Source organism: Anomaloglossus baeobatrachus, chromosome 5 (genome assembly GCF_048569485.1).
Source record: "Anomaloglossus baeobatrachus isolate aAnoBae1 chromosome 5, aAnoBae1.hap1, whole genome shotgun sequence".
In the NCBI taxonomy this organism is placed as follows: domain Eukaryota; kingdom Metazoa; phylum Chordata; class Amphibia; order Anura; family Aromobatidae; genus Anomaloglossus; species Anomaloglossus baeobatrachus.
This window is the reverse complement of record NC_134357.1, coordinates 249,249,466-249,265,121: the sequence shown is the minus strand read 5'-3', so window position 1 is coordinate 249,265,121 and position 15,656 is coordinate 249,249,466. Positions and strand designations below refer to the sequence as shown.

The window sequence follows — 15,656 nt, the reverse complement described above, 5'->3', positions numbered from 1 at the left end:
TTGGTCATCAAGAACTATAACATGGGTGGAGAACCTTCATTATAGAGTGTGGACAACATTCCGATCAACTTGTAGAAGTGAAAAAGTACCAATAAGTATGAATGGAAAGCTATGGTGAAGAGCACCTGCTATATCTTCAAATCCAGGCTAGTCAATGACGTGATGATGTGGTGCCTGGAAAGTACTTGATTTCAGCATGCATGGTGCTGATCTTCTACATATTCTAAGGTTCTATATGAAGTAAGAATTAGAGATGAGCAGGCTGACATGGAATTTGATTCCTCAGGGCAAGCACAAAGTCATCTGTGCGACATGACTCATAATTGAAGTCACGCCAGCCCTCGCTAATCAAAAGCGTTACTGAGGGCAGCCGGAGTCCTGTAAATCGATCCATTTATCTCTAGTAAAATTGTAAATTCACCATAACATATGTTGTTGAAATATGAGGCTTTTGTGAGGTCTTATAGAGCTGAGCAGATATAAATGAGCACCTTGTATGCCATTTTAAAGCATTTGTTTTTTTGTTTTTTTTTAAACCAAATTTTTATTTCTTTTCTTGTAATGGTAAAATAGGGTACAGAATGAAGAAAATAAGGGTCAACAAATCAAAATATCAAATAACATAGTCTCTACAATTTATCGATCAAATATTTGTCACGGTCATCAAATTTGCTCCTTCCCCTTCTTCGTCAGTGTATATTTCCATTGTTCAGTCTCCGCTACCCCCCCCTTCAGCATTCCTTGATAACTTGTTACAAACATTACTTGTAAACACTATCCCTCCCATTTCCCCCTCCCCTCTCCATGCGACACAACCCAGAATTTGGCCAACTATACTTTCAGCTCGCACAGGGACCCTGACAGGTCTTCCTTCATGTACCATTCCGTAGACACAAATGTGGACATTATTTGTATTGTTTCTTCTCTAGAACATATAACGCTTATAAACTTTCTCCATTTACTGAAAAAATTTGCTGTCATCCTTTCTTTGCACCTCTCCACCATCACCTTCTCCAACATGAGCGTTTTTTTCAATTGATTAACAAGTTCTTCTTTTGTTGGTATTTCCTTCACCAGCCACTTCTGAAGAATAGCCCTTTTACTTATCATTGCTATATCATGGAAAAGATTCGGTAACTTGTCTCCCCCTTTCTCTCCCTCCTCCCGATGCTGATAGTGAAATAACCAGACCATTGGATCTAACTCTACATTTCTATTCCAGATTTTCCTCACTACCCCTTGGACTTGTTTCTAAAATCTTTCAATCCTTTCGCACTGCCATATCCCATGATATAGATCTGTTTTTTCCGTACCACAATTTGGACAACTCATCATCTTATCTGGATGTCTTGCATTCAGTATATTAAATCCATAGATAGCTCTATGTATGATCCTGAATTGGGTATCTCTTAAGGTCTCATTCACAATCTTCTTTCTCATCACCATCCAACCATTCAAAATCTTCTCCTCCACTTCTTGATCTCCTAACTGCTTTGCCCACCCTTCCAACATTTTCCTGATATGTTAGGGACTAAAGGCTGCTTTACACCAGACAATCTATCGTGCGATAGATCGTCGGGGTCACGGTTTTTGTGACGCACATCCGGCATCGCTGGCGATGCCGGCCTGTGTGACACCTCCTAGCGACGCAGTATCGCTCACAAATCGTGAGTTGTGTACTGCTCGTTAGGTTCCATAATATCGTTTAATTTAGTTGTTCATCGTTTCCGGGGTAGCACACGTCGCTCCGTGTGACACCCCAGGAACGATGAACAGCAGCTCACCTGCGTCACGCGGCCGCCGTCGGCTATGTGAAGGAAGGAGGTGGGCGGGACGTTTACGTCCCGCTCATCTCCGCCCCTCCGCTTCCATTGGCCAGCGGCCGTGTGACGTCGCTGTGACGCCGAACGTCCCTCCCACTCCAGGAAGTGGACGTTCGCCGCCCACAGCGTGGTCGCACGAGAGGTAAGTATGTGTGACGGGGGTTTCTGACTTTGTGCGACACGGGCAGCGATTTGCCCGTGACGCAGAAAGGACGGGTACGTACCATGTAAAGCAGCCTTAACACTTCTCTCATATTTCCATAAAGACTTGATATATTTGTGGCATGGATGTCCCTTAATATGATCGCATCCATCTGATTTGCCTCATATTCGTTATTTATGTTGTATAGTTTCTTCATTATCCCTTGTTTCACCTGTTCAAACTGGAGAGTCTGGAATGGGCGCAAGTCATACTTTGCTCTCAACTCCTCACACGTCATCCATCTCCGTTCTGTATCATGCATCAGGATTTTTAGAGTTCCAATCCCTTTTTCCCTCCATTCTTTAAAGAGATAATTGTGGAAAGTCAGGACAAGCCCATATATTAAGGAATTTGGAGATGTTGCAGGCTAACCCGAACTTTTTCCTAACCGCCTTCCAAGTCATCACTGTGTCTCTACAAATCAGTGAGTGTTTAATGTTGGGCGGCAAATTTGGAATGGAGGTATGTAGGATTGAACTCAGGTCCCAAGGTTTACAAAATTCAGTCTCTATATCCCAGTCAGAATACCTACTTGTTCGTCTAATCCAATCGACTACATGTCTTAAGATACAGGCCAAATTGTACCCCCTGATGTTGGGTAGTCTGATCCCTCCATTTTCTGTTGATAACATTAGCTTTTTGGCACTAATCCTCGGCCTATATCCCTTCCACAAAAAAATGTGCGAATGCTTTTGTCAATCTGTTCACATCTGAGTGTTTAAGAAGCAATGGGATTGTCTTCATTGGATAGAGAAGCTTGGAAAAGCTCATCATTTTTATTAGATGATTTCTTCCCAGAAGAGTCAACGGCAAATTTGCCCAACCTTGCAGTTCACGTTCAATTTTCTCGATCAAAGGGGAATAATTTAATGAATATATGGTCTTAGTATCCCTCCCAACCTGTACTCCCAAGTATTTAATTGTATTTCTAGCTATTGGAATGTCACATAATGCACCCCACTCCCCCTCCGCTCTCTTTCCGTCCAAGAAGAGAATTTCACATTTGTTTTTGTTAATTCTCAACCCTGCTAACCTACCAAACTCCTCAATTTGTTCTATGACTCTACTCAATTGCGTTTTAGGTTTGCTCATGAACAGGATTATATCGTCAGCAAATAAGGCTGAGTGCAATGACTTCCTCCCTACCTTGATCCCCTCAAACCACCCCCCCTCATTCAAACGTCTAGCCAGTGGTTCAATAGCCAAGTTAAACAATAGTGGTGACATCGGGCATCCTTGCTTGGTTCCCTTCATCAAAGGAAATGTTTTTGACAGAAATCCCGGGGTACTCACTCTTGCCTGAGGATTTGCATAAAGGACCCTCACAAAATTCCTAAAAGCTCCGTGTAAGCCCAGGTGATCTAACACCTGTTCCAGCCATGACCACCTCACATTGTCAAAGGCTTTCTCCGTGTCCAAGGGGATCAAGGCTGGATTCCCCTCCCCCCCTTCTCTTGTCTGCTTTACTACATCAATTACTAGCATTACTTTCCTAATGTTTGTCACCACTGAACGTCCTTTAACAAAGCCAGCCTGGGGGAGATCTATAATCTCTGGCAATACTGCCGCTAACCTATTTGCCATCAACTTCGCTAAACTTTTTAGGTCTTGATTAATCAGCGAGATGGGCCTATAACTAGATGGGTCTTCTAAATTCTTTCCTCCTTTAGGAATGAGCTTTATATAGGCTGTATTAAGTGTACCCGATATTCTGTCCCCGTCCATTATCTTATTGAATAACTCTGTCAGTATAGGTGAGATTTGATCCTTCATAATTTTGAAAAAACTGCCGCTAAAGCCATCTGGTCCTGGGGCCTTTGTCGTTTTTAACTCTCCTATAACCTGTAGCACCTCCTCCTCCATCACCTCTTTATTCAGAGCCTCTAAATATTCCTCTGTGAGCGTAGGCATTTTTGTTCCTTTTAACCACTCATTTCCTTTTCTCCTATCATCTAACCCCTCCTCTTTATATAAACCTGCATAGAAGTCTCCAAGAATGTCGTTTATCTCTTTGGGATCTGTCGTTTTACTCCCCACAGCGATTCTCAGTGTCATAATATGTGTCATTGGTCGTCGTCCCCTTGCCAGATTTGCCAATAACTTCCCTTCCTTGTTCCCGAAACGATTCAACTCTGCCTCTTGCTGTGTCCTGTACGTACCTTCTTTCCTTTCTACCCAGTTCTCAAAATGGCCCTTCGCCTCCACCCACTTTGATTTTGTCACCCTTGATGGTTTTTCTAAGAAGTCAGTATATGCTTCCCTGACTGCCCGGCTAGCCTCCTGAAACTTTACTTGTGCCTGTCGTTTTGCCTTTGTCGTATATCCTATCACTTTTCCTCTCAAAACTGCCTTAGCCGTCTCCCAATACAATAGTGTTTCCCCACTGTGCTCCTCATTCGTCAATGTATAATCCACCCACCATTCTCTCAGTATTCTATGGAAGTTCTCGTCCAAAGTCAAGAACGAGGGGAAGCGTCATATATAATCCTGTCCTCTCTGAACTTTGTCAGCTATACTGACTACCACTGGCTATGATCCGATATTACCATAGTCTCTATAACTATCTCTTTTACCCTCTGCAATAAATTCTCACTTGTCAGCCAAAGGCCAATCCTTGACCAAGAGTCGTGTGGGTGGGAATAGTGTGTAAATTCTCTCTCTTGCTGGTGATATAATCTCCAGCAATCCTGTAGTGTAGTTGTATTTAACAATGCTCTCAGCAACCCCTCCGTGTTCATCTCCTGCTTCCCCTGACTCCTCCTGTCTTCTTCCTGAGAAACCACTGTATTGAAGTCTCCCCCCACCAATTTACATATATCCCCATCCAGCAAAATCTTATTAGCTATATTTAAAAAAAAACAAAAACCTTTTGCTCTGTATTGGGTGCATATATATTGTGGATACTAAGGCAATGTGCGCACTTACCGGATTTTGCCGCGGATTTTCCGCGGATTTGCTGCATGTTTCGCTGCAGAAAATGTTCATAACATCTCTGCAGTGAATCACCAGCAAATCCTATGGAGAAAAAAAATCCTGTGCGCACTGGGCGGAATTTGACAGCTGCATGTTTTGCTGCGGGAATCCCGCAGCAAAAACAAGTGCATGTCACTTCTTTTCCGCACATCGCTGCGGGATTTCACTCCATTGACTCCAATGTTAATCATGAAATCCCGCAGGGAATAACGCAGGCAGCAAATTCTGTGCGGTTCACTGCGTTTTCCTGCGTTATTCCCTGCGGTATTTCGCGGTTTACCTCCGGTAATGTACATCGCCTGTCTGCGGTTTTGCAGGGAAGTGATGTCATTACAGGAAGAGGAAGCCGTGCAGAGAGTAAACACAAACACATCACACACACAGAACACATCACAGACATAGAACACATAGACACAGACACATAGAACACACATAGAAAGAAAACGGAAATATAGAAAACAAAGAACGTGGGCTCCGCTGCATATTTACCTTCCAGCCGAGGTAAGCACACAGCGGCGGCCCGGTATTCTCAGGCTGGGGAGGGAGAGGGGCAGGGTTAATGTCCCCTGCCTCACTCCCCCTCCGGCAGCCGAGAATATCAGCCGCAGCTGCCCCGGAACTGTCGCATGCATTATGCGGCAGCACCGGCGTGTCCTCGGCTCTTCTTGCCACCGTGTAGCAGTGGCAGCAAGGTAATACAAGGGGTTAATGATGGTGAGGGACCACCGCCATTAACTCCAGGCTTAATCATGGCAGCGTCTATGTGACAGCTGACATGATCAACCCGTAAGTAAAGTGAAAAAAACACACAGAAAAATCCTTTATTTTAAATAAAACAAACAAGCCTCGTTCACCATTTTATTAACCCCTCCCGCACCAAAGCTCCGGCGTAATCCACCGCTGCGGCGTAATCCACAGGTCCTGCGCTGCTTCCATCCAGCCGCGACTGTCACAGACACAGCGCTGAATGAAAGCAGCAGACAGCAGAGGTAATTACCGGTCATTTCCCACGGCCGGTAATGTGAACTCACTGCCGACCGTGGGAAATGCAGCGATCTGTCATCTATCTATCTATCCCTCTGTCTGTCTGTCTATCTATCCCTCTATCTATTCTTCTGTCTATCTACTATCTCAGAATTAAATGACTTTTTTTTTTTTCAATGTGCTTTATTGCATTGAATGCAATAAAGCACATCCCAACCCGCACGCGGCAAAACCGCGGCAATACCGCGAATAATACCGCAGTAAAACCGCGGCAAACCGCATGCGGTTTTCAGGTGCGGTTTCCCGCGGTTTTTTACCGCGGGTGCGGTAATCTTTGAGAGCATGCGGAATTTTCTCAAGAAAATTCCATTTCCCAGTGCGCACAAGGCCTAAAAGTGCCTTGAGTACCTGAAATCTTTATATGTATGTATCTTCCTTCTTCATCTGAATCTTGTGTTTCCACCTCGTGTGCAAAGTTTTTATTGATCAAAATAAGAACCCCTGCTTTCCTACCTTTTGAGGCCGACCCATATACCCTTCCCACTCATATACCCTTCCCACCCACATCTTGTTCATATGGAAGAACTCATCCTTTTGCAAGTGTGTCTCCTGTAATAAAGCAATATCAACCTTAAGCTTCTTGAGATGACGTAGTATCATATTTCGTTTGTGCGGCGATCTGAGTCCCTTAACATTCCACGTAATGAGCTTAACCATAATCCCCAAAATCAACAGTTCCTTTTTCAGGCCGTGTCCCATGGATTCCCCAACTCTCTTCCCCTCCTCTCCCCTCCCCCAACTGTATATAACCCCTCCCATCGCCAACTTTACAAATACAATTAACGTCTTCCATTTTTTCCTGAGATGATTGAGACTCCTTTCAAACCCCTGCTTCAAGTCAAGCTCTCCAGGAAGCCACCCCACTAAGTCACCTATCCCCCTCTATTGGCTATTAACTCCTTGCCCCTAAACAGCCTTTATAAATTTATCAAGCTCCTAAAACCGTTATGAAGAGAAGAAAAAGAGAGAGAAAAGAAGAAAAAAAAAAAAAGCATTAGTAAATGATAAAAGTAAAAAAGTAGTAAGCATAAAAAGAGAGAGAGAGAGAAAAAGGGAGCGAAAGAAAGAGATAGAGAAGAGGAGGTAGGCGAGACTTTAGAGAGTTAAGGCACATTTGTCACCATACGGCTCCATTCAGCAGTCCCAAATTAAGTCCTTGTCTTGCCTGCTTGTTCATGAGCTGCTGCCTCTTCCTCCTCTTTTCCCAGCTGAAGTCGCCATCTGTCGCTTTTCCTTCGGACTGGCTGGTCTGGATCTCGATTGACTCCACTCTGACTCGTTGTCGGGTCTAACTGCAGATGTTATGTTTGCAGGATCTGCATGTTTCGGATCAGTGAAAGTCCCTTCTTTTCCATTCCTCTCCTGTCGCCGTGTTCTCCCGTCCTGTAGTATCTCTCGTTCCGCCTCTGAAGGATCCCGAAAAGTCTTTGTGACCCCCATCTGCTCCTCTTACTCTTAGTATTGCTGGGTATAAAAGCTGAAATTTAATGTTTTTGTGGTAGATGGCAGTGCAGATCTGGCTAAATGCTTTTCTTTTTTGTGTGACTTCTGCCGAATAGTCGCCAAATAATAGAATCTTGTGTCCCTGAATGCATAGTGCCTGTTTCCTATTCCTGAAGGCCCGTAGAATTTCTTCTTTATCTTTGTATTCCAGGTATTTTATAATAACCTGTCTTGCTCTGGACATTTCACCTTGCTTGGAGGTATTATCATTGTTACTGTGACCATCTCTTTGCTCCCTTATGGGTCCCATTCTGTGCGCTCTTTCTACACGGCAGCTATGTGGTAAGCCTAAAGCCTGGGGTAATTCTTTTTCACAGATTGAGTCCAAATATTTTGTTGTCACTGTCTTAAATTATTCCTCCTCGATCTGTTTTCAAGATCTTCTATTTTATCCTTCATAAGTTGAGCATTAGTGTTTAGCTCCTTAAATCTGCCCTCCAATCTTGTCAGATTCTCTTCAGTATCAGAAACTCTTTGCTCTACCTCTGTCAGTCTCATATCATGGCGCTCCACATCCTCCTGCAGCGCAGCCAAAGCCTTCTTCACTGAGGTTGCTATTGCCTCTCTGATTTCTGCTGTCAGATGATCTGCCACTTCTTTTGCCAACCTTTTGTAATCAATCTCATATCTTTCCCCCAAGCCCAATGTCTCTGTACCACTCTGCATACTCTGAATTCTTATGTTATCTTGGCCTCCTGCACATTGCTGCAGCTGACCTTGTGGTTCCTCTCCCTCCTCCCCCTCCTTCCTCCTCACTGTGGGTGCCATGTTATCTGCACTCACCTCTTCCTCCCTCTGCTCTGGGCTTGAATGGTGTTCCTCCACTTCTGAGGAGATAACGATCCATGCACTGACAGCTGGTAATTCAGTGCAGCCTCTCTATGTTCGTCTAGGGTGCTGTTTGCTTCTGTAGGTCACTGTATATTGCAGGGGCTGTATGGAGCTGCTCCTTCTCCCTCCTCACATCTCAGTGCAGGAACAGGAAGTCCAAAGCATTTGTTTTTAAACTGTCTACAAAAATGTATCATCATATGCCAACTGCACAAATGGTGAAAAATATTGAAATACATTTTACCCTATGAATACTGTAGATTATGGAATGCTGACAAGATTAATGGCTAACATGCAGGAAAGCTGGTGCACTTTCTAATTTAATGTAATAAGGTGAATTGGGGTCTTGTTTACTTACTCATTCCTATTGGTTTCTTATCCACAGATAAACCATCTTCTCTAGATTTCCGTAAAGAAAGGCCACTTGAATTACACAAACAAGGGAATGATTCCTCGGATGACGTCTGTGTCCTGACCCCACCACACCATCTGGTCAAGTCCGTGAAATGTTTAAAAAAACAATCAAATATTGAAAAACACAAAGAGCAATATAAAGAGCAGATAGCAGTACCATGCAGTAAATGTGGAAAAGAACTTAAGAGAAGTGATGTTGGACAGATTGAGACAGATGCTGATTCCATTGAGTGCAAAACATTCTGCAAAAAATGCCTATTAGACCAGAGCGATGTGGAGAGGAAAAAGAGGCCATTTCCTTGTACGGAGTGTCATTGTAGTTTTTCTCATAAGGGAAATCTTGACGCTCATCTCAGGATGCATACCTTGTCTAAAATCTTCCCATGTTCAGAATGTGATAAAGTTTTCCCTTCCAAGAGCGGACAAGAGTTTCATATGAGAACCCACACAGGAGAGAAACCTTACCGATGTTCAGAATGTGGCAAGTGTTTTGTTAATATTGGAAACCTACAGGCCCATTACAGAATTCACACTGGTGAAAGACCCTTCCCTTGCACGGAGTGTGACAAGACCTTTAGGTATAAATCACACCTTGTTGCCCATCAAAGATTTCATACAGGACAAACACTGCTGTGTCCTGAGTGTGGGAAATGCTTTGTCTACCAGTCACATTTTGAGAAACATCTCCGAATTCACACAGGGGAGAAACCATTTGAGTGTCCAGAATGTGGAAAATCTTATAAACGACGCTTCCAACTCAGAGAGCATGTAATGATTCACACAGGAGAGACATTAAAGTGTGAAGAATGCAACAAGTCTTTTAAATTTGTCTATAATCTGCTGAGACATCTAAAATCTCATGCTGATGAGAAGCCATTTAATTGTCCTGAATGTGGAAAAGGTTTTTTACACTGGAAAAGCCTAAATGAACATAAGATGAGCCACACAGGAGAGAAGCCATATTCCTGTCCAGAATGTGGTAAATCTTTTATCTCCTCCAAATACATGCTCCGGCATCAAAAGACACATGCTAAAAAGAAATGAAAGAAACATAAATAGTGGGTGACGCTATGATCAGGACCATATCCACTGATCATTTGCACTAGATTCTATAATTTTGCTTTGATATTGTGATGCTCTGTGACTGTGTGTCACTAGATACACTAGTGGAGGAATGGTCAAACAAGCCAAAGGTCAGGAGCTGGAAATTCGCGTCAGTTACAAGGGAGAGAGCGGAGCACAGGTCAGAATACAAGCCGGGGGTCTGGGAGTCAGGGAGTCAAGTCAGGGTTTGGTAAACCGGCAGAGGAAGGTAGTGGGACAAGATCAAGACTGTCGCTTACGGGAGCCAGCAACAACTGCTGCAACACAGGAACTATCACTGTCGACGTTTCCGGTAAAGTAGCTCCAAAATTAAAGCAGAGCAATCACCCGGAATGAGGCTCCAACAAACAGGCCCCTCCAAAAGGGCCAGAGACCGGGAACAACCAGTCCACCGTAAAATAATACAAAACCAAGTATCTGTTCTGCCGGAGAGCAGAGCACCAGCAATCAGAATCATGACAGATATATTGTGAAAAATCAACAATTAAAATCACTTTATTATAAATGATACTGTCTGTCTCTGTATATATGTTGTTTTTCAATAAATTAGAATATCATAAAAAAGTTAATTTATTTCAGTAATTCAATACAAAAGATGAAACCATGTATACTATATAAAGGCATTACAAACAGATCTTTTTCAAGTGTTTATTTCTGTTAATGTTGATGATTATGACTTATGGCTGTAAGCCATAATCAACAGAAATAAACACTTGAAATAGATCTCTCTGTGTGTAATGACTCTATAATATATGCATTTCCCTTTTTGTATTGAATTACTGAAATTAACCTTTTGATTATATTCTAATTTATTGAGGTGCACTTGTAGATCCTTCGGAGAGCTTGGAGAAATATGTAAATTATTCTCATGGTGACTATGCCTACTTTCCTATTACAGGCAGCTGAATGAGAGGACTTTGGATGACTTCTTACTATAATATCTGTTAACATTGCAAAGATTTTTTTTTTCTTCAGTATAAGACTGATTTAGGATCAAAAGAGAGAAGCATATTTAATCCGGTTACTGATGGCAATATTAGATACTGGAACTGGCAAGAATGGTGTCATATATATTGAGCTTAATTTTGGTTAATCTCAATATTTTTAAAGAATGGTTTCTTATAAATTACTATAATGCGCAACATTAATACATTTTCTCCCTTGGTGCTGTCTACTGGTACTTAGGGGATATCCAAGAAATAACGACATTCCTTTTTACTGTTGATTGACTGTGTGTTTTTATATATTGCTAGATACATAAAAAAGATGAGTTACAAGTTAACTTTTTTGATGAAAAATTGTAAAACCCATCAAATCATAAGGTGACCTACCATAATATACATGTTCCTAAAGCCCCTGTCACATTTAACAACTTACCAGCGATCCCGAAAACGATGCGACCGGATAAGGATCGCTGGTAAGTCGCTGGGAGGTTGCTGGTGAGATGTCACACAGTCAGACCTTACCAACGACGCAGTAACGATCAGCAACCTGTATAACGATGAGTGACCTGTATAGGAGGTTGTTGGTAGGTGTCAAACACAGCGGTGCGTCCTGCCCAGCAAGGCATCGGCTTTGAAGAAAATAAACCATAGTGTGTAACGATCAGCGATTTCACAGCAGGAGCCAAGTCGCTGCTTAGTGTCATACATAACGAGATCGCTGGTGAGGTCACTGGTACGTCACAAAACCTGTGACTCAGCAGCGATCTCGCTAGCGATCTCATGTGAGAAGTACCCCTAACTCTAGTGCCTTACCTTGCCATGTCCCCAGACAGGGTTCACATGAACTGAGGATCAAGGCTTATCTCTAATTAAAACCTCTCTAAGAAAGGTTGTTGCATATGTGTGCAGCCGAGAGAGCTGCCATACACCCCATTGCACATAATGAAAAACAAAAAAAGCATACCTATAGTATTAATTGAATATGCAGGGGCACAAATGCTGTGGCCAATATACAAACATATACACTCCTCGTTGCACTTGTAACACCAAGAAGGAAAAGCCATTTAATTATGGAAAGCACAGGATGGATAGACAGATTAATGATATGCAAATGATGAAAAAAATGGAAACATTTTCAACTTATCTTGAGCCGCATGTGCTATAAATCCTTGCACTTACACACCTCAGCAATTAGGTTACACTGGTCAACCCAAATAATCATCAGCAAAGGTAATATGTCTGTTTTATGGAGTGTGATGTGCTGATTCCAAAAATATGCTTAGTTTTGCCCTATCAAATAAAGTTTTTGAGAGAGAATTATTTTTGTTATTTCTGCATTTTTAATGTATGCTGGGGCCCTCATGTGATATGCTTAAGTTGTTCAAATAGTTTTCATGACTGGTCGAATATGATGAAAGTGGCTATGCCATTTGCTGTTCCTATGATTTGGAGAGAAATTAAAAATCATAGTGATGACTGCTACTTTTGTTTTTTCAAACTGATTGTCTTCTACAAAGAACAAACATAAGATTAATTACTCTGAACTTGAATCTGAGATCAGGCCAGTTCCACATGATGGTACCTTGCCACTTCCTATAGCACCATTGTCTGGATTGGAGGAAAATAAAGTAGAATATGAAGACTATAGAGCTGAAGCTACTGGCGAAGATATGGAGACCTCAAGTCAAGATGAGTATGTACCTGATGGAGCAGCCAAAAAGCTTTACTCAACATTAATTAAATGATCTCATCAGAGACTTTTCATTTTCAAAAGATAAAGCTGAACTTCTTGCATCTAGGTTGAAACAGAAGAATCTTCTTCATGATAATGTCAAAGTGTGTGATTACCGAAACAGAAGTAACACTTGAATACAATTTTTCACAGTTGATAGACCAATGGTGTGCTGTAACAATGTGAATGACCTCTTTGAAGATCTGAATCAAGAGCATTTTGTTGCACATTGGCGATTATTTATTGACGAATCCCAGAGAAGTTTGAAAGCACTGTTGCTTCACATTGCAAATATGAAACCATCAATCCCTGTCACTCATGTCACATAAAGGAAAGCTATGAAAATCTGTCAGTTGTTTTGGATGCTATACAATATACGCATCATCAATGGAATATCTGTGGATATTTGAAAGTGATTGGTCTGCTAATGGGAATGCAAGGAGGTTGCTTTTTGTGTTTATGGGACAGTAAAACATAATGATCATTGTGATTGGAGACAGAGAAACATCTATGCTCCAGGTAGAGACAAAGTTCAGTATAATCTTCTAGTTGCTCCAACAAAAATCTTTCTTCCTCCACTACATATAAAGTGGGATTGATTAAAAACTTTGTGATAGCCATAGCAAAGACAAATTCACACAAGGGTTCCATTACATTTCACAGAAATTCTCCAGCAAACTGAAGGATTGGGTGTTTGTTGGTCCTCAGATCAGAGAGCTTATGAGAGATTATGTGTTTGAAGGAATTGAAATCTTGGAAAAGCTTCAAGTGGATCTGTGAATACTTCTTAGGAAAAAATAAATCTCCAGAATATGTTGAAGGTGTTGAGGAACTGCTAAACTGCAATAACAATCCAAAAAAGCTCTTTGACACCTTTCACTCCCTCCTCAGTCCCAAAGTACAGACCCCTGTCACAGCCCTTCATGCTGATGACCTGGCCTCGTATTTCACAGAGAAAATAGAAAACATCCGCCAAGAGATCAGCTCCTAGCCACCAAGCCTTGTGAATTCCATCCCTCCCCACATCCCATCCAGCTCACTTTCCACATTTGACCCAGTCAGAGAGGAGGAAGTCTCCAGGCTCCTCTCTTCTTCTCGTCCTACCACTTGCCCTACTGATCCCTTCCCCTCACCTCTACTCCAGTCCCTCTCTCCGGTTGTCACCACTTACCTAACTAAAATCTTCAATCTCTCTCTCTTCGGGTATCTTCCCCTGCTCCCTCAAACACTCTATCATTACTCCATTGTTAAAAAAAACCAATGACCAATGACCTATTGACAGCAAAACGTAACGGTGACCACTCTCTGCTTATTCTTCTTGACCTTTCTGCTGCCTTCGACACTGTTAACCACAGTCTCCTTCTCTCTATGCTCCATTCTATCGGCCTAAAGGACACTGTGCTCTCCTGGTTCTCTTCCTATCTTTCTGGCCGTTCATTCAGTGTATCATTTGCTGGCTCCACATCTTCTCCTCTCCCTCTCACTGTTGGGGTCCCTCAAGGTTCAGTCCTTGGCCCTCTTCTTTTCTCCCTCTACACTGTCCCAATTGGACAGACCATCAACAGATTTGGCTTTCAGTACCATCTTTATGCTGATGACACACAGCTATACACCTCATCTCCTGAGCTCACCGCCACTGTACTAAAGAACACAAGTGACTGCCTGACTGCAGTTTGCAATGCCATGTCTGCTGTATCTGAAACTTAACCTTTCCAAAACTGAACTTCTGCTTTTCCCTCCATCTCCCAACCTTCCTAAACCTGACATCTCCCTCTCTGTATATGGCACAACGATAACTCCTAGGCAGCAGGCCCGCTGTCTGGGTGTTATACTTGACACTGATCTCTCCTTCCCATCCCCCATACAATCTCTGGCCCGCTCCTGCCGCTTGCACCTCAAGAACATCTCTAGAATCTGCCCCTTTCTCACTATGGAAACGACAAAAACACTCACCGTGGCCCTGATCCACTCTCGCCTTGACTACTGTAACTCTCTATTAATTGGTCTCCCCCTAACTAGACTCTCTCCTCTACACTCCATCCTTAATGCAGCAGCCAGGGTCACCTATCTGGCTAACCGCTACTCGGATGCCTCTGCTCTGTGCCAGTTATTGCACTGGCTGCCCATATATCACAGGATCCAATTCAAACTGCTTGTTCTCACCCACAAAGCTTTCCACAGTGCGGCACCCCCCCCCCTGCATCTCCACCCTCCTCTCTGTCTATCACCCCACCCGTTCTCTACGCTCTGCAAGCGACTTTCGACTAACATCCACACTAATTCGAACCTCCCACTCCCGGATCCAAGACTTCTTCCGAGCTGCACAAACCCTCTGGAACGCTCTACCCCAAGAAGTTAGGACAAATCACAACTTACTCAGCTTCAGACGCACCCTAAAGACGCATCTTTTTAGGGCGGCCTATCACACTCCCTAATCAGATTCGATTCACATAGTCCCTCTACAACTTCTCACAACATAACTCCACATCAAACTCCATGGCACCCAAAGGCATCTCAAGGCTCGGGCCCACTGGTCCAGGAAACCACTATCTAGCCCCATTTCTGTGAGATTGCTTGATTGTCATTGTAAATAAGCACTTGAACCTTGCCTATCCCCCCATCTCATTGTAGATTGTAAGCTCTCACGAGCAGGGTTGTGTTTTTTTGTTTTTTGTTTGTTTGTTTTTTTTCCTCTAAATATTGAATTTCTATAACTGTTACTTGTTTGTATATGATCCTCCTGAATTGTAAAGCGCTGCGGAATATGTTGGCGCTATAGAAATAAAGATTATTATTATTATTAAATGCATACCAGTGTCTTGGATGTTGCATGTCTCTGAAAATGCACTTTTTGCATTCACAATTAGATTTCTTCCCTCAAAATCTTGGGGATGTAAGCAATGAACAAGGCGAGCAGTTTCACCAGGACATTATAGTAATGGAATACCGCTACCAGGGTTTTTTGAATGACTCAATGCTGGCAGATTACTGTTATATGCTATATACGGACAATCCTGGAAAATCGTATCAACGATAGTCTGTCAAGCTCTTTTAACCCCTTCATGACCGCGGGCAATAAAGATGTC

General features: G+C 42.7%; 1 protein-coding gene across 1 annotated transcript in view; it reads left to right on the top strand.

The window, feature by feature from the left end:
* LOC142311162 (uncharacterized) overlaps positions 1 to 15,370 on the top strand; it is a 90,193-nt gene extending 74,823 nt beyond the window's left edge. Inside the window, exon 8 of the mRNA XM_075349338.1 lies at positions 8,762 to 15,370. Within this exon, the coding sequence (XP_075205453.1) occupies positions 8,762 to 9,834 (1,073 nt within the window). The 3' untranslated portion in view covers positions 9,835 to 15,370. The remainder of the gene's footprint in view (positions 1 to 8,761) is intronic.
* Positions 15,371 to 15,656: the final 286 nt, after the last annotated feature.